General features: G+C 53.8%; 1 protein-coding gene across 1 annotated transcript in view; it reads right to left on the reverse strand.

Moving 5' to 3' along the window:
- SELP (selectin P) overlaps positions 1-19400 on the reverse strand; it is a 33773-nt gene extending 14373 nt beyond the window's left edge. Inside the window, exons 1-8 of the mRNA XM_014465106.2 lie at positions 19292-19400; positions 13676-13766; positions 11416-11802; positions 7887-7994; positions 6957-7142; positions 5785-5970; positions 3482-3667; positions 798-983 (exon numbers count right to left, since the gene is read on the reverse strand). Coding sequence (XP_014320592.1) covers positions 798-983; positions 3482-3667; positions 5785-5970; positions 6957-7142; positions 7887-7994; positions 11416-11802; positions 13676-13766; positions 19292-19294 — 1333 coding nt within the window. The 5' untranslated portion in view covers positions 19295-19400. The remainder of the gene's footprint in view (positions 1-797; positions 984-3481; positions 3668-5784; positions 5971-6956; positions 7143-7886; positions 7995-11415; positions 11803-13675; positions 13767-19291) is intronic.
- Between the last annotated feature and the right edge of the window lie 3717 nt (positions 19401-23117).

The following is a 23117-nucleotide window of genomic DNA, read 5'->3' on the forward strand; positions in this document are numbered from 1 at the left end:
ATTTTCTTATTTTCAGTAGCTTTCATAAATGAAAACATTGCTTTTGAAAAGCAGTACTTGCCATAAATATAACTAAAAATCGATTCCTTAAGTGGAAAAGGACAGGGGAGTGTGAAAAGCATCCGTCTGTGCTTCAGTTCCCAAACACCTGTGATCACACTGTGCTGTGTGTCACACAGGGACAGACACGATGGCTTTGTCTCATATCAAGTCCCACGCAGATGGGCCTGCTGAGGCTGAGTGTGCACTTTTTCATTCTGAGAGTTGCATAACCTTGCGTCTATAGACGAGTTTCTTCCTCTTTCTGTCTCTCACCTTCTCCTACGCTTATCTCTGCAATCTGACACAGAACTGGAAGGTATTGCAGCCAGCACCTGTATATTCTGCCCCTCCCTGCTCCACCCTGATATGACCTGGGCCCCCACCCCCTCCCCTCCGCCATGCCACCAGGAGACTCCATGCACCCTGGGGTAGGTGCCAGTGCAGCCTGGACAGCGGCCTCGGCTGCGTGTGGCCTGTGGCCTTCTCTGCAGATGCTGGTTCAGCCCAGTGAGCACAGTTCCCTGGTGCCGGATCCCAGCCTCAAGGCCTACTGAAGGGCCTGGTAAGCTGCAGGCAGGGCCACCCCATCGCCCACGGCCCAGCGTCCTGCCCTGTGCTGCCCGCCTAGCGCCTCAGGGCACCTGCGCTCCGAGTCACCAGGTTCATGCATCTTCAAGTTGATTTCAACTTTCTGCTGCCAGACATTACCCCCTCTAGAATATCGATCATGCCCAAGAGTGGGAAGGGCCTCCTACCTTGGCACTCGGGGGGTTCGGCGCTCCAGGTCCCAGTGGCCAAGCACCGGAGCTCGCGTGCCCCCACCAGGAGGAAGCCTTCGGCACAGGCGAAGCTGCAGGCGGACTGGTACCTCGAGGTGCCAAAGGGGTGGACGCACTTCACCCGGGCGTGGTTTGGAGCCGGAAGATCCTGGCACTGCAGAGCTAAGGGTGAGGAAGGGAGGGAGTGAGGGAGCGAGGAAACGGCAGCACACAAGTTCTCATCGCTCCCTGCCCCTTGGCCCAAGTTCCTGCCAAGAACAGGGGCTTCTGAATGGGGCGCAGTTAACCTGGAGAGTGAGAAAGTGTCCTGTCATCGCGAGGGGGCTGAGGAAGAGGCAGGGCCGTTGTTAACCGGTTGAGCAATATGTAGCCATACTTTTCAGAATATCATACCTTTGGACCCAAGAATCTATGCTGAGTATGCCATCAACATGCATATCGAAACCTCAGTTCATAGATGGTTTAATCATGGCATTAGCTATAAGAGCAAAATATTGAAAACAAAAATATAAACGAGGCTGAAAATGAATGATGGTGGGTCCATGGGAGGAACGTGGAGGGTCACTACAAAGGGTGTATTTCCCCTTGAACAGAGATGGGAGGTGCCTAACGGTGTGATGTGAAGGGAAGAAGCAGAGCATAAGTTGCCTGCCCTCCTGCAGTGTGGTCTCCGTCATATGAAGCAGATGGTCATAGACCAGCCATGGGCAAACTACTGCCCGCGGGCCGGATCCGGCCCGTTTGAAATGAATAAAACTAAAAAAAAAAAGACCGTACCCTTTTATGTAATGATGTTTACTTTGAATTTATATTAGTTCACACAAACACTCCATCCATGCTTTTGTTCCGGCCCTCCGGTCCAGTTTAAGAACCCATTGTGGCCCTCGAGTCAAAAAGTTTGCCCACCCCTGTCATAGATGGAGAGAACACGTGGACGCTACAGAGGCTAGGTCTCATCTTCATAGCTGGGATAATCACTGTAGTGACCGCAGGGAGGTAGACTAGCGTGCTCCCTGAATGTCACCTGGGTGCTATTGGGAGTGGCAGCCATAGCAGTGGCAGCAGCCGTAACAGATGGTAATAATGCCATTACGCTCTGCACCAGACACAGACCGGACTGTCAGGGCAGGAAACACTGGGAGCTCATCGGGGGTCTGAGACACGTCTCGGAGGCGTGAGAGAATAAATACGCAGCTGTCTCTTCTGGATGACAAGAGTGGCTCCTGCGATGGCTAAGACATGAGCGCGTCCAGGGCTCCCGTGTCTTTGTCTTTCAGGCAGGGACCTGCTGTGCACCCCATGACTCTCCTGCGCCCCCCATATTGGTGCATGGCCATCTCCTCCCCCATGGCCTCTTTTTCTTTCAATTTTTTCATGGTGGTAAAATACACATAAAATAGACTTTACCACTTACCACGAAACCGTTCTTAAGTGTGCGGTTCAGTGGTATTGAGTACATTCCTACTGACCGTAACCACCATCTCCTCAACGATTTTCGTCATCGTGAACTGAAACTCCACACCCGTCACATAGCAACTGCCCACGGCCCCTTCTCCCCGCCCCTGGCAACGGCCACTCTGCCGTGTGTCCACGACCCTGACTACGCTATGACCTCATACAAGGGGACTTTGCAGCATTTGTCCTCCTGTGGTCAGCTTCGCTCACTCAGCACAATGTCCTAGAGCAGGGGTGGGCAAACTTTTTGACTCGAGGGCCACAATGGGTTCTTAAACTGGACCGGAGGGCCGGAACAAAAGCATGGATGGAGTGTTTGTGTGAACTAATATAAATTCAAAGTAAACATCATTACATAAAAGGGTACGGTCTTTTTTTTTTTTTTAGTTTTATTCATTTCAAACGGGCCGGATCCGGCCCGCGGGCCATAGTTTGCCCACGGCTGTCCTAGAGGTTTGTTCACGGTGTGGCATATGTCTGAATCTCCTCCTTTTGAAGACTGAATAATATTCCATTGCATGTTTATGCCACATTTTGTTTATCTATTCGTCTGCTGATGGGCACGTGGGTGGCTTCCCCATTTTAACTATTATGAATAATGTGCTATGTACATGGGTGTGCAAACCTCTTTTCAAGATTCTGATTTCGAACCACTGCCTATTTCTAAGTCAGACTCAGGGATTGACATAAATTGCCCAGAGCTCCCAGCACCTGCCTTTGCAAAGCGCTCAGCAGCTTTAAGCTTGCTTTACACACACTAACTCACGACCACTGGTAAGGCAGGTAGGCCAGGCAGAGAGCAGCACCCCCATGTTACCGAAGACGCTGAGCCTCAGAGAGACCAAAGCTCGTTGGCAGGAAATGACCGAACTAGACTGAATGCCTCGTCCTTTATCCTTCTGCCATCCCATGCCCTTCCTCAGGCACCATCCCTGCCTCCCAGCTCCGTCTCCTTCACGCCCGCCCACCCACACGTGTCAATCCATGCAGCCCGACTTTAGTACAAAATGCGGTGATGACCACGTTGTGCCTGAGCCTGGCTTTGCTCCCATTTCCTCCCTAGGGTCCAGCACAGAGGGCTCGGCATCTAGTAGGTTCTTTGCGACTGTCTGATGAATAAATGAATGGCAGTGCAGATGCTAAATCAGATGCTGATGCCTTTAAGAGGCTGAGGGACCCCGAGGGATGCTGCCATGTCTCCGTACCTTGACAGAGCGGGGCCGGCGCTGTCCACTGTCCCGTGTCGGTGCACCGGACTGTGTCCGCTCCATGCAGCTCGAACCCCTCGGCACAGCGGAAGCGGCAGGTGGCGTTGTACGGCCATGCCCTCGAGGACGGGGAGCAGTCCACGCTGCCGTGGGCGGGGCGCTCCGGGGGCTGGCACGCGATGGCTGAAGGGAGAGCGTTAGGTCTGCAGCTGGTCATGGAAGGTTCTTCTCAGAAGAGCCCTCCAGAGACGCTGCATCTTTCTACCCATGTTGTCAGGGTGTTCAGAACCTCAATCCTCCCTTTCCAAAGGGAAACTGCCCAGAACACCTCCCTGGCCTCCTTGCGTGGCCACTCCCCTGCCCTTCAGGTCTCAGCCGAGACCTCACTTCCCTTAAGAACCTCTCTGCCCACCAAGGGGTCGGAGCTGCTCCCACAGCCCCCGGTCCTGCTGTTCGCGCAGGACTGTAACTCTGCCCCTCAGAGCGCAGCCCCCTGAGGCCGGAGTCTGTCCTTCATAGTGTAGCTCAGAGCCTGGCAGTGTCGGGTAGGTCAAGGGCGCCCTTGAAGTATTTGCTGGCGTTACTTGCGGAAGAGGAAGCACAGAGCAGGCTGGACTTTTAGGGAAAAGCTTACTGCTGACTCTATTATCCAGCCCCGTAAAGAGGTCCTGAGGGGCTGGGCCTCCAGACACAGGAAGCCATCCTATGGGATCTCAGCCGCCAAGTGCAGCCCGCCGGGTCCCTGAGCGCAGTCTAGCCCGGAGACCTCGGATCTGAGAGGCTGGCTTCCCCGCGCCCTTCCTCCCCCAGGCGGTTCCATCTCCAGCTGGTCCTGTGTGTCTGGGTCTTTTTCAGATTAAAGACCACCCTCACCCTGGGCTTGGACTTCTGGCCATCACAGAATTGGAGCATTTGCGAACCAAAGATCCTCTCATGTTTTTCACTTTACCCATGAGAAGAGTGAGGCTCACCAAGTTGAAGTGACTTCCCTATGGGCTCATGTCCTATGGGCTCATGTCCGGATAGTAGCAGAGCCGGCCGTCCTCTGGGCATCCTGGGAATCACTAGCCAGTTTTAACTTCCTGCTACCCTGCCCTGCCTTGCCGCCTGGCGACCGGGGGTGAGGCTGGTGCACGGATTCAGCCCTGTGTGTTACTGCCCAGTGCTGCTCATCTGTCCAAGGCCACCTCCGTGCCCTGACAGTCTGACTCCCTGTCAAGCACGGGGCAGTGTCCCACAGCCTGTAGGCCAGAGGGTGGGAGGGGAAAGAGAGGCAGACACTGAGGTGGACCGCGTGCCCAGGCACTGACACACGCCATGTAGCTGTCTGCTTCTGTAGACTTCATCCTCACAGAGCCCCTCGCAAATCTGAGCTCAACCCACAGATGCGAGACCCTGCCTCCTAGAGGCTGACCACTTGCCCAGCATCGGAGCCCAGAGGCCATGCTGGTGGTAAGAGGCCTGATCAGCCCACTGGCCACAGCTCCTTCCTGCTGGACGGGCTGCTGCAGGGGCATCCTACCCTCCCCGCTGCAGGCTGTGCCCACTGTGCCACAGCTTCTTCCTGGTGCATAGAGTTCAGGGGCCTCCTACCCTCCCTGCTGCAGGGCTGTGCCCACTGTGCCACAGCTCCTTCCTGGTGCATAGAGTTCAGGGGCATCCTACCCTCCCCGCTGCAGGGCTGCGGCTCACTGGCTGGGCCAGTGCAGCAAATGTGCCGGCCCCTCAATGGACAGCCTGTCAGCCTTGAATTTACAGGTGGAATCATATGCACAGGCAGCAGGGGAGGAACACAGCTGGCTCATGTGTGGGGGGTTCTGGGAGCTGACAGTGCCCCGCTAGAGAGAACAACCGGGGACAGAGAGAAGATCTGATGGGGAGAGACCACTCTCACAGCTGCAGGGCAATGGTGGAAGCACCTGAAGACCTGGGGGCACAAAGCTGTAAGGTCGGGAGCCTGGGAGTGCCAGTCCTCAGGACTACAGGCTCCTCCCAGGTCCGCTCCCACTTCCCTCGACCTTAGAAACCTGCCTCACCCTCCCTACTGTGTGAAATGTCTGCACCTGCTTGAGAGCTGGGAGCTGGGGGAGGGAGACTCACATTCTCTTTCTAGTAAAATTGGCCTCTTAGGCTCCTAGAGACACTCTCTTCCTACCCAGATGCCCCAGGTGCTGAGAGGAAGGGAGAGGAGAGTCAGGCTGCAGCCATGCAGGCAGCTTCTCCACCTCTGACCAGTCACCTGCACGCCCCGTGGAGGAGGGGGCAGTGGGCCTTGAACATGCCTGCTGCCTGGAGCTCACCTTCGCACACAGGGGCCGAGGCCGTCCATGCCCCCGAGGACGTGCACCGCACCAGCTCTGGCCCCACCAGCACAGACCCCTCCTCACAGGCGAAGCTGCAGCTGGCCTGGTGCGGCGGTCCCTCTGCGCCGTGCAGGCAGCTCATGCGTCCTCGCTCCGGAGGCTTCAGGGGTGGGCACAGGATGGCTAAAAACAACCACGGGCAGCGTGTGAGCAGCGGGAAGCCCAGGTCACTGCAGCAGCTTCCTACTTCCCCAGGTGGGGGCATCTGTCTCCCTGAGTCACGGGCAACTGTCTCCCCAAAAGGCAGGCAGGGTGGGGACTGGGGCTTAGAGAGCACTTTCAGTAGCTGTGTGGAAAGAGCCAGACACCCTTATGTTCCCTTTTTTTTTTTTTAGAGAAGCAACCTCCCCAGGTGGTGGGTGTGCATCTACCTCCCCAGGTGGCGGGTGTGCATCCGCCTTCCCAGGTGGTAGGTGTGCATCTGCCTTCCCAGGTGGCGGGTATGCAGCTGCCTCCCCAGGTGGCGGGTGTGCAGCTGCCTCCCCAGGTGGCGGGTGTGCAGCTGCCTCCCCAGGTGGCGGGTGTGCAGCTGCCTCCCCAGGTGGCGGGTGTGCATCCGCCTTCCCAGGTGGTAGGTGTGCATCTGCCTTCCCAGGTGGCGGGTATGCAGCTGCCTCCCCAGGTGGCGGGTGTGCAGCTGCCTCCCCAGGTGGCGGGTGTGCAGCTGCCTCCCCAGGTGGTGGGTGTGCAGCTGTCTCCCCAAGCGTCAGGCAGCTCGGGGACTCGGGGCTTAGAGGGCACTTTCAGTAGCTGTGTGGAAAGAGCCAAACACCCTTATTTTCCTTTTTTTTTTTAGGGAAGCAAAAAAAAAAAGATCAGATTAATAATACTCACTCCCTAAGTCCTCCTTATTGTACTCTGTCCACTTTGCAATTAACAACGGGAGACAGGCCCCTGTGTAGTGCTTTTGCCTGAGAACCCAGACTTAAGCTGACTATCTCACTGGACAGACACAAACCATGACAATCATGGTTGATGAGTGACAGCACCAACCAGAACCTACATCCACTGCAGGCCGCGTTCTTTACCAGGCTGTGTGATGGAGAAAGCTCCTCCTCCCCTCGAAGTTCCCCTTGTCAGTGAGGGTGGAAGGAATGGGGTCCACGCACCTACACACTGTGGGGGCTTATTCGTCCAGGTTCCCGAGGCCAAGCACTCCAGCTCGCGGGGCCCGTCCAGCGTGTAGCCTTCGGCGCAGTGGAAGCTGCACCGGGAGTTGAAAGAGAAGCTGCCCAGCGGGTGGCTGCAGTCCATGAGCACACGCGGAGGGGGCTCCAGGCCCCCGCACTCCCTCACTGTGGGGACAAAATTCCAGGTTTCCATCGCAAGCTAACGACAAGGCCGCGCTTTCTGTTTGCACAACCCTCTACCCTGTCCCCCAGGCTTCCCACCCAGCCTGGTGCTCCTGTGTGGGCTGCATCCAGGGAAATACTCACTCTTCGCCTTCGTTTTGCTTCCCTTTAACCTTTTGAGATTTTATGACAAACTAGAGGCCTGGTGCACGAATTCATGCACCAGTGGAGTCCCTTGGCCTGGCCTGTGGGATCGGGCCAAAACCAGCTCTCCGACATCCCCCAAGGGGTCCCAGATTGCTAGAGGGCACATGCCAGGCCGAGCGAGGGACCTCACTGGTGCCTGATCGGGGCCAGGGAGAGATACGAGAGGTTGGCCAGCTGGGTGGGACAGTGGGAGTGCACTAGAGCGTGTCCAGCCCTTCTAGCTCAGTCTGATTGGCCAGACCCCAGCAGCAAGCTAACCTACAGGTTAAAGTGTCTGCCCCTTAGTGGTCAGTGCACATCAGAGTGAGTGGTTGAGCGGCCTTAGCATATCATTAGCATATTACGCTTTGATTGGTTGAATGGCCGACTGGACAACTGAACACTTGGCATATTAGGCTTTTATTATATAGGATGTTCTCCCCACGGATACAGTATTTTTAACCCAGAGTGTGTGTCTCGGGGAGCCTGAGTCGGGCAGAGGGACAGATGGTAGAGAAAGCACAAGCCCATGACCACAATGTGGATAAAACGGGGCCTCACCGTATTCACATTCTGGTCCGTAGAACCCCGGGTGGCAGGAGCAGGTGTAGTTCCCAATGGTCTCCACGCACTCCCCTTGCTGGCTGCAGGACGTGTCCTGGCAGGAGGCTGCAGGGACAGAGGGGTCAGAGTGTGGAGAAAAGCAGGATCCTTGCTCCAGGCCACAGCCTCTCGGAGGAGACTGCTTTGGCGAGAGGGCACTGCGCCTCGGGCCCCGGGAGAGCAGTCTGTTTCCCGGAGAGGGTGCCACGTGGCTCCAGTACAGGCTGCGTTTCATGTGGACACAGCAGGACAAAGGAAGCCACAGAGAGAAGGGTGGGCAGAAGCTCCTCCGTGTGCTACCGAACAGCTCGTGGCTTTCCAGCCAGCGGCACTCAGAGCGCCATGTTCATCCGGAACCTCTGACAGATGTCACGGCACGGGGCTGGGAACCACATGGAGTCACACGTATGACCTCAGTCCTGGCTCTGCTGCCTACCGGTGGCCTTCCTGTGACCTCAGGCAAGTTCCTGCTCGGAACCCAACCTGCCCATCTCTTCCATCTTTTGCCCATTTCAAATCTATGCCCAGTACCACATGGTGAAGGAGCTGAGGAGCCATGGGAGTCGTTCCAGCCCTGCTCCTGGTCAAGGGCAGACAGTTTTATGAGCAGCTGTTTCGCAGGTCTAACTAGCCGGGAATGGGCGGTGCAGAGCCAGCTAACCCGCCAGCCTCCTCACTGAGTCTGTGCCCCGGGTGGCGGACGGAGAAGCGCCAGCGTCGCTTTCCCGCAGGAGGCTCTGCAAGGCGTGTGCCCTGCATGGTAGGTGAAGGGTTACTGGTCTAACTGATGCCATCAGAGTGCTGAGAATGTTTTCATTCCTGTTTTTATTGATGAGGTCAGAGCCGGGCACGGTCTGTTGGTAGAGGAAACCCAACCCTAACCGGTTTGGCTCAGTGGATAGAGAGTCAGCCTGCGGACTCAAGGGTCTCAGATTCGATTCTGGTCAAGGGCATGTACCTTGGTTGCGGGCACATCCCCAGTGGGGAGGGAGCAGGAGGCAGCTGATCAATGTTTCTCTCTCATCAATGTTCCTAATTCTCTATCCCACTCCCTTCCTCTCTGTAAAAAATCAATAAAATATATTTTTTTAAAAAGAGGAAACCCATAGGTCACATCGAGCACTATGCGAGATGATCTCTATGTTTCCGCTCCACTCTCAGATGCTCTAAGTCTAGGAGCCATGCAAGGTTCTGCAGGAGTTCCCATGACAACCAGAGAGTTCGGTGACGCTGCACTGAGGCACTGGGAAGGGTTCAAAGTGAAGAGAAGGTGAAGGAGGCAGCAGTAGCTGGTAGAGGAGGCGTGGTACTCGCTCTCCCTCCTGCTCACCTGGGCCCACCAGGGCCTCCAGGAGCAATGCCTGCGCCTGGTGCTCACAGAGCACACAGCTTCATTCTGACTGTGGCTCCTCAGGCTCTCCGAGCTCTAGGGATGAGAAAACAGCCACTGTTCTGTATCTAGTCCACTCCAGGGTCTCCATCCAGTTAGCAACGTCTCTATTCCCTTGGAATTCCAGGAAAGACATTAATGACAAATCAATGACTCAATCTTCTTTTGCAAGCCTGTTCTGAGGTCTGACAAATCCTGACATTTATGGAATCATTCAAACTTAATTTCTTGTTGCAGTTTACATGTCTGTTCCTCATCCATCGCCTACAGGGAGCTGATGGTTCCCTACGCCCTTTTCACTGTGATGGCAAAATGCCCGCTCGTGGTAGTGGAGACGAAAGCCAACTGCACGCGGGTGAAATGGTGCCAGTCAGTGATGCTCGCCAGTGTTGCAGGGCACAGGGCTGGCAACACTCATGCCAGGGATGTTCAATCTCTTTCCAGTCCTGTAATTGTCTGCACCCTTTACTGGAAAAGACGGCCCAGCAGACATGGGTGCTGGAGGTTGGGAGGGGAGTGGGAACCATGGCATATCGGAACATCCAGTGGCAGCCACGGGGACCTCTGGGGACAGGTAAGTTCCCTCAGCAGGGAGCAGACTGGGAGAGCAGGTGCATGAGGAATATTCTGCAATGTCCGTCCTGGCCTTTGAAGACTAGCTCGTTAGCTAATGAATTTAGTTAATAACAAATAAATTATTTATAAAATGGGACCTGACTACATGACAATGCATTTATGCATATGTTTTCCCTCAGCTAGGAGGCTTGGGTGAGGAGAGGGAGAAAGTGGAGGGAATAGTATTGTTAATGCTGTTCCTATTGCTGAGGGCTTCTAGGGGGAGGTGTTTATAATCTAAAGAAATGAGAAATACACTGCACAATGTGGCATCTGTAAGATGGCTTATTAAGGGAGGAGCTTCAGAATGCACAGGGCTCTCCTGCTCCAGGTGGTGGGCCCCTTCCCTGGGCACTCCCTCCCATGTGCCCAGGTGCCAGGGCAGGAGGGGCCCCCCAGAGGGCAGCCACCCAGAAAGATGGTGCCAGTCCTGGCACTGGGCACCTGGATCTGGGAAGACCAAGCTTTGGTGCATGTCTGCTTAGTCTGGAACTGGGAGAGTGAGAACCAAATACGCTCACAGGATCTCACCTTCAGTCACCTCTTTCCTGACCCCCCACCCCACCAAAGCCCACCGACCTGAAGATATGTTATCATTGAGGGGAATCTATAAAGCGCCTATCACCTGGGTCACGTTCTCAGATTGTCTCGTGAGAATGCAGAGCAGAGTGTGGGCGCCTATGCGGCTGAAACGACAGCTCTGAAGTCAGCACAGGTCAAGCCGGCTCCAGCATCGGGGGCTTAGAACCCGGGGCAGGTCCCTTCATGGCTCCAGGCCGTTCCTCATCAGCAAATGAGAGGAATGGAAGGATGCGTTGAAGAGTCTCATGGGGACTAAATGCCACCGACAGGAAATGGCCTCATGACCTAGTAACTCTGCCTGGAACATACTGATGTCCAGCGGTGTCTCTGGGGCAGGGCCGAGTTCCCTCTCAGCTTACACTCTCTTCCTCTAGGCCAGTGGTCGGCACACTCATTAGTCAACAGAGCCAAATATTAACAGTAAAACAATTGAAATTTCTTTTGAGAGCCAAATGTTTTAAACTTAAGCTATATAGGTAGGTACATTGTTATTAACTTAATTAGGGTACTCCTAAGGCTTAGGAAGAGCCACACTCAAGGGGCCAAAGAGCCACATGTGGCTTGCGAGCCGCAGTTTGCCAACCACAGCGCTAGGGCACAGCGTGCAAAAGCTCTGGGCCTGCGTTGTAGAGACTACAGCTTCCTGGGCGCCTGGTCCAGTAGCTACTCAATGAGAAGGGTGGCCGGATGAGAGTCAAACTCCCTTCTGGTTTCAAAAGTCCAGTTCTCTCTCATCCGGGTCTTCTGTTCTCCCAGGTGCTCAGTGATGCTGCTTGATTGGCAGTCTACTCTGTTTCACGTCCCTGACTCTGACTCCATGGTACCGACCCAGTGGCTGTAGTCTCAAACCAGGGACGGCGTTTTTATTAAACACACAAGTTGGGAGTAGAGAAGACCTACCTGTGTAGCACAGCGGCCGCTTCTTCCTCCAGCACGGCTCGTCGTTCCACCTGCCGGGGGCCGACGGGCTCTTGATGTAAATCTCCACGCAGTCCTGGTTGTTCTTCTTGTTGTTGGGCTCGTGGTCGGCCCAGTTCTCAGCCTCCTCGGTGAGCGTCTTATTGGTTCCCACCCAGGTCCATTTATTATTGATCTTCCGGATCCCAATCCAGTAGTAATGGCTGTAGTAAGGAATGACGTCATTGAGGTAAGCAATTTCATCTTTATTCTGGATGGCCACGAGATCGGTGTAGTACTTCTGGCAGAATGTCCGGGAGGCATTCCACGAGTAGGCTTTGCTGCTGATATGATAGGTCCACGCTGCCACCTCTGTCTGGTTCATTAGTTCTACGGGAAGGAGAGGGAATGTCGGTTAGTCGGCGTTTCTAGCCGGAGGGGCGTGAGCATGAGCACAGCTCTGTGGAGCTGGATGAGTTTCTGACCAGAGGACCAGTGCCCCAAACATGACTCTTTATGTCTAATCTGGTCGTTTTAGGGAAAGAGTGGTTTCCATCTTTCACTTAAAAGTGCGCATGAAGCCACAATAGAAAAATGCCCTCGTGGGGTCATAAGATACCAGAATCAGAAGGGACCTTAGAAGTCATCTAATCGCCTCCTTCTGTAAGTGGAGGGGGCCTGGCAAGTCATTTGCCAAGTTCACATTAAATGACACGTGAAAGGTCTGGGTGGCAGCCTCGGATCTGCAGATCCCAGCTGCTCACATGGAAGCTAAGATGCGTCAGGCCCCGGAGCCTGCCTGCTGGCCCCACTCCTCGCCCACCACATTTAATTTCTTAGCCAAACAGAACCCCCACTTCCAGGCCTTGGCACCTGCTCTTCCTGCTGCCCGGGCTGCCGCCCACCTGTGCCTGCTAGGCTCCCCCTCAGGCTTTCTGTGACGCCCAGGTAGGCTTGGTGCTTCCCTCCGGCCCCCACTGCCTCCCCTCCGCCTCCGCTGCCCTGTTGCTGTGTGCTGTAGTGTCTGTTTCTCCGACCGGGTCCACACCTGTGGAGTGTGAATCGGATGGTGGTCTCTTTGGAGCTCTGGCTCCTTTACCGCAAGCATAGAGCTTGGGCCTTACCAGGCTCGGTAAGTACTGGCTGTGAAACCCCAGGCTGGGGCAGCGGCGGGTTAGACGTCAGGCCTGGCTTGCAGTCGTACACGCATCCCACTGCTCGCGGCTGTTTCTCTTTGATAAATTACTTCCTCCGTCTCTGCTTACTCACTTGTGAAAGTTTAAAATGGGCCTTTGAAAGAATTGTTGGTGATGTCAAATGAAATAAAGAATGTGCCCTTCGAGCGCATGAAGGGCACGCATGACGGTGCAGTGTTATCACAGCCAGCGGAGCGCAGCGAGCAGGGGCCGTTCCCGTGCGGAGTGGTGGACATCAGCAATCAGGCCTGGAAACGGCTCCCTTTCCTGTTTATAAAGTCTTCTTCCTACTCAACCAACTCTGCTGCCGCGTGAGGCTGTTGGTAGCCCTCCCTCCCTGACACCTTTGCTGATTGTTCTGCCACAAGACTTTGTTCTGCGATTGCCAGGGCTGCGTTATGACTTCCACCAGCTCCAGGGAACTCTGCCCTTGTGGGCCCCTTTGTCCATAATGTTTATTAAAAACTACATTTTAGCCCAGCTGGCGTGGTTCAGGTTGAGCATGGTCCTATGAACCAGGAGGTCACGGTTTGATTCCAGGTCAGGGCACATGCCCGGTTGTGGGCTCGATCCCTAGTGGGGGGGGGGGGGTGGTGTAGGAGGCAGCTGATCAATGATTCTCTCTCATCATTGATGTTGCTACCTCTTTCTCCCTCTCCCTTCCTCTCTGAAATCAATAAAAATATATTTTTAAAAACAAAAAAACCATATTTTACAACTGCATTGGCATAAAGATGAACCTATTAATATTGTATCCTATAAACTTTTTCTTTGACCTACTAGTAGAAGGAAATATTTTTTAAAGAAATTGTGGGTATGTCAGAGTAATGTGGGCCTGGGCCTCTTGTGCTGGATGGATGGGGAACTTGGTCCCGGACGGATCATTCCAGTTCTTCCTGAAGCCTTGTCTAGCAGTGGGATGGTGGTGGGTGCATTTTTCCTTCCAGGAATCTGGGCTAGGACAGCTCCCCATCCTCACCACAACCGGCTTCCATCCCTCATTTCTCCCACTTGGAGAAGTTACCCTAACCACTCGGGGCCACATGCAGGGTTAGCAGAAAGGTTACCTGAGAGCAGGGCACCGAGGCGAAGGAGCTGGGCGGCTATGAAGACCACGCCCCGAGACCTCCAGTTCCAGGTGGCGCTTGGGCAGCGAGCCTGAAATGGGAAAAGAGAGCGTCCTCTCAGTGCGCATGTGCACTCCAGTCCAGAACCGTTATGCTGGGTTGCCATCCTGCCCGTTTCCACTAAGGGGGTGGCCAAGCCCTCTCCCCACTTCCTGTTTCTCGCTGCTCTGCATCTGAGTCCCACCTGGCTGGACTCCACACCAATGCCGTGTCGTTTCTCCCTTCATTCGAAGCATATGTATTGAGTAACTATTTCATGCTATTTATATTTTTCTTCTATAATACGTTTTGTAATGTGATTGTAAAAAAAACAGTCATTATTATTTTGCAATAATCTCCCTTTAGGAACTGGTGTGCCGCACCCAAGGATAATGGGAAGTCACACGAAAAGGGCCTGATCCACACTGTGGACTGTGAGCACCGTGGTGCTGGGCTGGGCTGTGGCTTATAGGCCCACGTTTGGCCTTCCTGCTTGGCCATTTCAGCATGCATCACAATACCGTCCAGTGCTCCATAGACATGCATGTGTCTACTCGGATATATTGCTCTCCCCTTGGATCTGTAGCCTGTATTGTTTTCTATGAGTTCCTTCTGTTGTGTGTGTCACACGCACTATTGACCACAGTCTGACTAGATAGTGGGGCAGACATAACTCAAATCAGGGCAAGTCTCCCAGGCAGTGGGTTATGGTTGTATAAGAAGCCTGGCACTTTTCCATCTTGGAGTTCCTGAATATTGGCTTTGGGACCAGGGAGGGAAGACGGGGATCTCCCCCTCATCCAAACCCTTCACATGGATCCTATTGACTGCACCTTGTGACGAGATACCCGGCCATTCTCCAGATTTCCACTTCACCCTACAGCACTGCCTTAGATGCTACCCCTTCTCTCCGGGACCGGCACACTCATCTGCTAATCCCTCGCCTCTCCTCAAGATTGCCCGTCTCCCACCTTCCTCTAGTGTGCAGTCAGCATGATATTCCTATGCAAGCATCAGGTTGCATTGCTTCACTACGTACAACCTACCAGCTGGCCCTGCTCCCTGGGCAGTCCATCCACTGTCAAGATGACACACCCGAGTCCTTTAAGACGGGACCTCCCCTATTTGTCTAGTCCAGCATTTCTCCACTGGTGTGCTGCAAGGATTTTTAAAACAGACAATACCTGGCTACTTAGTCAGGGGCACTGCCTCTTTTCTCTTATTTTGTCAATTTAAAAAATGACAACAGCCAACACTACAATAGCCGTCCACTATGCATGATTCAAAATTATACCTATTTTTGCCCTAGCTAGTTTAGCTCAGTGGATAGAGTGTTGGCCTGCAGACTGAAGGGTCCTAGGTTTGATTCTGGTCAAGGGCACATGCCTGGGTTTCGGGCTTGATCACCAATGTGGGGTGTGCAGGAAGCAGCGGATCAGTGATTCTCTCTCATCATTGATGTTTCTATCTCTCTCCCCCTCTCCCTTCCTCTCTGAAATCAATAAAAATATATAAAATACATTTTTAAAATTATACCTATTTTTTGTCAGATTGGCAAAAAATATGTATATATTTTGGTGTGCCTCCGAATTTCAGCAATTAGTCTATGTGTGCCAGGAGGCAAAAGGGTGGAAAATCGCTGGTCTAGTCTCAGCTCCTAATATGACCCCTCCATCGAACCCCCCAACAATGAAGTCACAACACAACGTCGTGTAGTTGCCTGGATGTACTGAATGTTCTCTGTGTCCTCGAGCCCAGAGCACCCCTCCTCCCATGTGTGCCTCGCTCTGCAAGTCCACACACCTCCTCCGAGGAGCGCCCGTCCCCACGCCCGTCCTCCCACACCAGGATCAGAGCTCCCTCCCCGCCTGGGCTTTTCCCACCGAGCACTTCAATGACTGCTGATTTATTACGTGCGATGATGTGTCAGCCTTTGTTCAAGGCACTGGTGTTAACATGATAAAAACAGACGTAATTCCTGTCCTAATGGAATGTATGTCCCATTGAGGAAGACAGACAATGAAACAAACATCAATAAATATACAACAGTGCGAAACGAGGAAACAGGAGACGTAGAAGGCAGTTATAAGTGACAGGGAGGGAGTGCAGGTGGGGTCGTGTGACAGAGGGCCCGGTGGTTACGTTAGACACGGAGGCCAGGGCAGGGGATGTGCCGCCAAAAGCACAGTGACCAGAAGAATCCAGCGGCCAGAAGCAGGAGGAAGCGCATTAAAGATGGAAGGAAAGCGATGGTGAAGGCTCTGGTGGGCGCTGAGAGTGGAGAGTGTGGAGAACAGGAAGTCATCAGGGTGGCTGGCATGGAACGGGCAAGGGGGAGAAAGGTGTGCGATGAAGCTGGTGACGTTTCACCCTGGGAAGCAAAGCAGCGGGATGAGACTTTGTTCTAGTGCCATGAGCAGCTGGAGGTGGAGCGGGGTGGGGCTTCAGAGAGATAGAGATGTGGTCCGATTGCTGGTGAAATTGCAAGGGGCCAGGTCTTGTGCTTCTGAAATGACAGTCGCAGAAGGACTCCAATGGCCAGGGTTCTGGACAGAGAAGCATCCTGAACCTCTGCATCTGCCCATGGTGTGGGGGTGAGTGAGCAGCAGGAGGGTGCGCTGTGAAAGCAGCAGGCTGCTGTGACGGTCCCCGTGGGAGTGCAGAGGCCTGGCTGGGGCTGGGCCAGCGGGAGTGCGCACGGGGAGCACAGGTGATGGTCATTGAGGAGGCAGAACTGTACAACTTGTTGGCAGCGTCCAGGCTTCACAGCCGATGGAACAGTATTTCCCTACGGTTCTGGGTGGTGGTGTTGGTGCACGGATGTTAGTAGCCCCACATAAAAAATACAAAATGAAACACGGTGAAAAAAGAGGTCTCTAAGCCGAACAGAAAATTAGAAATAGGAACCGGAGGAAACCAAGGACATCGACACTAAGGATTAAAGCATATATTTAAATTAGGCAGCTGGTCACCATTACTCAGGGGGAAATGGCGCCATTAAAAGGAAAGTAAAATACCTAACTTTTTAAAAAGTCTGTTGAATAATAGCTGAGTTATCTCCCCACAAGTATAAAGGATTGTTTTGTATTCGATGTTATAAAATTTCTGTTTTGCCTTTTGACCAGAGACGTTAGACACCTCGAAGACAGCGGAGCGAGTGTCGTCTAGGAAACCACCCTGCACCTGCTCCCTGGGCCAGGGGTGGGGAACCTTTTCTCTGCCAAGGGCCATGTGGATATTTATAACATCTCTCAGGGGCCATACAAAATTATCAACTTAAACATTAGCCTGCTAGTTTTGGTCAAACATTTAATTAACTCACCCCGAATGCCTTGGCAAGGCCAGACCCAATGATTTCAGGGACTTTATAAGGGAGTCCATGAGCTGGCCGTTCCCCACCCCTGCCCTAGGGTGAGCTCGGGGGTCTTCTCTCAGTGCCGACTGTTACACAGCAAGCCCTTGTGATCTCGGAGGGATTGACAAGCTCCCACTCACAGAGCTCTGAAGCTGGATATTCTAATAGCCAGTGGCCAGCCCAGGAAAATACGAACCATTTAGTTGCATTTTGAGAAACAAGTAATGGAAGGAAGAGTAAGAACTAGATGCCACAGATCTAAGATGGGTAGAGGTATAAATGGAAGAGAATCCAGCCCGGATGGTGTGGCTCAGTCGTTGAGCATTCTCTCATGCACTGAGGTCGCCAGTTCAATTCCCTGTCAGGACACATGTCCCAGTTTCGGGCTCCATCCTCAGTAGAGGGGGGAGGGAGGCAGGAGGCAGCTGATCTATGTTTCTCTCTCAGAGATGTTTCTATCTCTCTTTCCCTCTCCCTTCTCTCTAAAAAAATTATATATTTTAATATACTTAATATATTTTATATTTAATATATTTTAAGAATGAATAAATGAAAGAGAATCCAGGCCTGCTCTGCTCCTTAGCCCCTAGAACCTTGACTAACACTAGCACCATTTTCCTGTATGTTTCCATCAGGAGCTCCACCGCCGAGCCCTACCCGACTGAGAACACCCCGCTGCTAAACCTTAACCTAGGGGTCCTAGGGGCTGATTGAAGCCACTCTCTGAACTTGAGCCAAATTACACACATGGTTTCAGGTTCCTGAATCCCTGAAAGTTAAATGTGTTAAAGAGCAAAGGAAGAGGTCTTGCCTTTGTGACATTTAAAACAATTCCAGGGCGTGGCGCCCTGCACTTCACTGCAGAGCCCCTCTCAGCTGAGGATTCCACGAGGAGTTTCTGAGCATAAAGCCTGGTTGGTGACAGGTGGGGCTCTCAACCTGGGCCCCACATGGAAGTTGGGGACCCCCCTCTGGTTTTCCACGGAGTTTGGTGCTTATGTGGATGTTTGCATTTTATCTAGGAAGAGGACTCCTTTCATCTGAATCTCAAAGAACACCAAGACCCAATAGGTTAGCCTCCCCCCAAAACAGAGGAGGACCCCGAAGGGAACAGAAGGAAGAGAGGATGACTGCTCATTCATTCAAGTTGACCAATTCAGGAAGCCTAGGATACGCCAGAGATAAGACAAGAGTGACCCACATGCTTATGTCATCGGGGTTCAAGCTCAGGCCAGGCTGAAACCCCTTCCTCTTCTCTTCATCGTTCTCCACCCGTCTCCCGACAGAGTCCTCGGCACGCGAATTAGCAAAGCGTCCTCGTTACAGGAATTAGCAAAGTGCACTGCAGTTGCAGCAGGGCGGTGGGGAATCAGGTACGAGGCGTCCCAGAGGAAGAGACTCAAACACAGAGACAGGTCCTGCCCAGCAGCCTGGGCTGTGGCCCTGGGACTGCGGGAGGTACTCATCTCGGCTCATGTTAAGGAATTAGGCCTTTCTCCTCGGATCTTCCCTGGACCCAAGCCTCACTAAACCCAGGCATTTTCTCTTTCTCCGAACCATGGTGGGGAACCTTTACTTACCAGTAGCTACGGGCCAGGCTCAGAGCTACTTGCTTTTAGCGTAATTTTATTTCATCCTCATAATGACACTATAGAGCAGAATACTATTTAATCATTTCACAGAGGAGGAAACTGAGTCACTGGCAGGACTGAGACTTAGGGCAGAAATTGAGACCACGTGGACATGCCCCACCAGTCCCAGCAGACGCCTGGGGCTCAGAGAAAGAAATAGGAGGCAGGGGAGGGGAAACCCATCAGCCGTAGGCGAGCCCCAGGCACGTGCTCAGCCTTGCGTTCAACCCAGAGAGGAGAGCATCCCTGGAGAAGGGCCCAGGGATGAAGAAGGGTCCAGGGGAGTCCCCGTGAGCCCTCCTGGACGCCAGAGGCCAGGAGCCCAGGGGCAGACAGCGCCATGCCTACCCGTGCAGCTTCAGTGAAACCCCAGCCCCAGCCCAGAGTCCCTGGAAATCACCTCCGCTCCCGAGGGTGCGGGGAGGGTGGGTCAGGCGACGGCTGGCTTTGCAACCCTCACAAGCTCTGAGGGCTCGTCCACAGAGAGCCGCGTGCCTTGCTATTCCTCATTTCCTGACCTATTACCTGTCCGAGTCAGCCCCAAACCCCTTCATGTCACCCCCTGCCCGGAGGAAAGAGACGTGGACTTACCATCTCCTCTGCGCCCGGCTGGTTCTGCCGTCTGCCCAGCCCCGGCACCTCCTGTTCTTATAGTCTTGCTGCTGGCCCTCAGTGTCAGTTGTTTAGAACAGCAACTTCCTACTCACTTGCCAGAAATCCACCACAGCCCTTCCCACGAAATGAAAGCTGATAACCCAGGAGCAGAGCTGGAGGCGGGCAGAGCAGTGGCCGAGGGGCAGGGGTCGCACTCCCACGGGGGATGCTCTGGAGCCGGGCAGGTGTGACTCACTGCCGGGCATCCCCGAGGAGCAGGCCGGGGGAGCACCCTCACCCGGGTCAGGTCCCCTTTGATGATGACACGAGCCCCACCGTAAGGTCACTTGTTTGGAAAGCAAGCTTTATCTTGACTGTAAAGACTTAGTGTCCATTGTCCACTCATTGCGAGGCCCCAGCGCCTGCCTTCCATCCCAGCAGCTTCTCGGGGAGGGAGCAAATATCGCAGGACAATGATTAGGCAGGAGGAAAAGGCCACGGAGGGATTCTGGCAACAGTGGGCAGGGGAGATTGCTGGAAACAGTTTTGAAATGAAATGTGAAACAGACATGGGGCCCTAGCCGGTTTGGCTCAGTGGGTAGTGTCGGCCTGAGGACTGAAGGGTCCCGGGTTCGATGGCGGCCAAGGGCATGTACCTCCTTGCAGGCTCCTCCCTGGCCCAGGACCTGGTCGGGGCTTGTGCAAGAGGCAACCAGTGGATGTGTCTCTCTCACATGGATGTTTCTGTCTGTCTTTCGGGCTGGCCTCCACTCCCCCACGAGCGTTCCAGCTCGTCAGTGGGCATCTCCTGCCTGGACTAAACCTGGAGGAAACAGAAAGTTCTGGAGGGAGGCCCAAGACCGTGAGGCGTTAAGGAGCTGGGAGCTGACTCTCCCTAAAAGTCAATGGGAAAATGTCCTCTGGTGAGGATTTAAAACAAACAAAAAAAACAGACATGGGTCATTATTAGGAAGGAACTTCTGCCTGCCCCCTGGCCGGGTGTGCCTCCTCCATGGCCGAGTGTGCCTCCTCCCTGGCTGAGTGTGCCTCCTCCCTGGCTGAGTGTGCCTCCTCCCTGGCTGAGTGTGTCTCCCCCCTGGCTGAGTGTGCCTCCCCCTGGCTGAGTGTGCCTCCCCCTGGCTGAGTGTGTCTCCCCCCTGGCTGAGTGTGTCTCCCCCCTGGCTGAGTGTGTCTCCTCCCTGGCTGAGTGTGCCTCCTCCCTGTCTGAGTGTGCCTCCCCATGGCTGAGTGTGCCTCCCCCTGGCTGAGTGTGTCTCCCCCATGGCCGAGTGTGCCTCCCCCTGGCTGAGTGTGCCTCCCCCTGGCTGAGTGTGCCTCCTCCCTGGCTGAGTGTGCCTCCTCCCTGGCTGAGTGTGCCTGCCCCCTGGCCGGGTGTGCCTCCCCCCTGGCCAAGTGTGTCTCCTCCCTGGCCGAGTGTGTCTCCTCCCTGGCCGAGTGTGTCTCCCCCTGGCTGAGTGTGCCTCCTCCCTGGCTGAGTGTGTATCCCCCCTGGCAGAGTGTGCCTGCCCCCTGGCCGGGTGTGCCTCCCCCTGGCTGAGTGTGGCTCTCCGTTAGGCAAGTGACTGAAACTTTCATGGCCTCCGTTTACTGGGCTGGGAAGCAGAAGGGCAGGGACAGACTTACCCTGAGGGCTGCTGGGTGAGGATGAGTCCATCCCGTAGCAGCTACGCTGGAGCCCCCGGTGAAACCCCTAGGGGCGCTCAGTGTCAGCTGCCATTGTTACTTTTCAGACTTGCAGTCAGACAACACAAGCAAATATCAAGTATTTCCTGTCAAGTCAGAAAACCGTCACTGCGGCTTCTCCTCTCGGAATCCTGGCTTGCGGGGTCGGGCTGGCCTCCACTCCCCCACGAGCGTTCCAGCTCGTCAGTGGGCATCTCCTGCCTGGACTAAACCTGGAGGAAACAGAAAGTTCTGGAGGGAGGCCCAAGACCGTGAGGCGTGAAGGAGCTGGGAGCTGCATCTGCACTGAGGACGTGGGGGCCGAGAGGAAGGGCATGATTTCATGGCAGAAACACAAAGCCTGGTGACAGAGGAGGTGATGAGGAAGGAGAGAGGGGGCAGGGGACTTGGAGGCAGCGATGCAGGTTCAGGCCACACACACACACACACACACACACACACACTCCCGGGAGCCAGACGGCTGGGCTCCACTAGCCCCCGGCTGTGTGACCTGGGCCAGTTACCCCCTGTGACTCAGTCCCCTGAGCGCACTCATAAACAAGGAAACCAGTCACCCACAGTCACCAAACAGAAGTGTTAGGACAACTAACTGGGTTTGCACATCAAGTGCTCAGAACAATCCCTGGCTCGCTGAGGGCGCTGAGGGCGAGGCCGGTTTCCCTGTGCTTTTGCTCCACTCGCCTCCACTTCCTCTGCTCTCATTCTCAACTCCAGCCCTTTCCCATGGCCTCTTTTTCCCTTTCCTAGTTTCTCAGGTGGGTGTGAGGGAAGGTGCGAGGTAGGCTGTAGGTTCTAAAACTGGACTCAACGTGTTTTAAGTTGGATATTAAATGTTAAGGGTTTTCAGGGAAGTAGGAAAAGATCCCAGGAATAGGAGTGGGAGGAAAATACCGTTGGACTTTGTTTCAAAGCTGTTCAGGCCGAACACCATTTGCTCATTTGGTTATCATCTCCTGTCCCAAGTAGATCCCGGGAAAGGATCTGGGGAGTTATCCAAGGCGTTCTTTGAGAGAAACTTTAACTGTGCAGGTGTTTGGACATTCAAGTAGTTGCTAGCAAAGAGGCTTCAGTTTTAAGCATACGCAAAATGATTTAATTAACTGCCGGAGCAATTACACCACATGAAACATATGAAATTGCACAGCACTTTATTACTCACAAAAGTTCCTGATGCTGCGAGTACAAGCTAAACGGGATCCCAGTGGTGCTGTCCTCTGGGGTCCAGCAACTGGGCTGGTCCGTTCCGGGTGCAGGGGCCGACGTTCCTCACCCGAGAGCTTGGTCGCTTCTCGATCGGGAGGTACTAGCCTTTCTTCTGTCCTCTGGCAGAGTGGCGTCACTTGCCAGACTGGCAAAAGGACATGCCTTTGTGGCTGTCTCGACAGGCGAGCACTGTTGGCTGGTCAGGACCCATTTTTAAAGCCTGTTTCGTACCCGCAGCAGTTCAGGTGGCTATCAATGAATTATGTCAATGCACACATGTTAATCTTAAACAGGGCGAGGGGCTACATGTGGTTACTCTGAGTCAGTAATCGAAGTTCAAATCCTTATCTATGGGGTACACACACTTCAGGGCAGTGGGGAATGTGTCCTTAATATCACACTTTAAGTTTCAGGAAAGTTAACTCAAACATTTTAAAAACTTTTTTTTAACATTTTTTAGAAATTTTTAAACTTTTTTAAACATTTCTATATTTTACTACAACATCTCCATAGAGCATTTAGGTGGTTTCCAGTTATGTGGCCACGAAACCTACAATTCCAAAAAAATTAATTAGAAGTCTCATCTGGTTCATATATGTTTTCTCCTCTCTTCATAGTAGACTGCAGATCCCCAGGGCGGGGGCGCTGCCCATGCGAGTCCCTGGCAACATCTCTCAGAGAACAGACACCAACACTGCGGGTTCCTCGATAGGCCTGATGGCTCTGGGGGGCACCGTAAGTCTCCCCCCGCCTCCCTCTGCCCTCTATCTTATCCCAGTGGTGCAGTCTAGACACAGGAAATACTTTTTTATATATATATTTTATTGATTTTTTTTTACAGAGAGGAAGGGAGAGGGATAGAGAGTTAGAAACATCGATGAGAGAGAAACATCGATTCAGCTGCCTCCTGCACACT

Source organism: Myotis lucifugus, unplaced genomic scaffold (assembly GCF_000147115.1).
Source record: "Myotis lucifugus unplaced genomic scaffold, Myoluc2.0 scaffold_279, whole genome shotgun sequence".
Lineage (NCBI taxonomy): Eukaryota > Metazoa > Chordata > Mammalia > Chiroptera > Vespertilionidae > Myotis > Myotis lucifugus.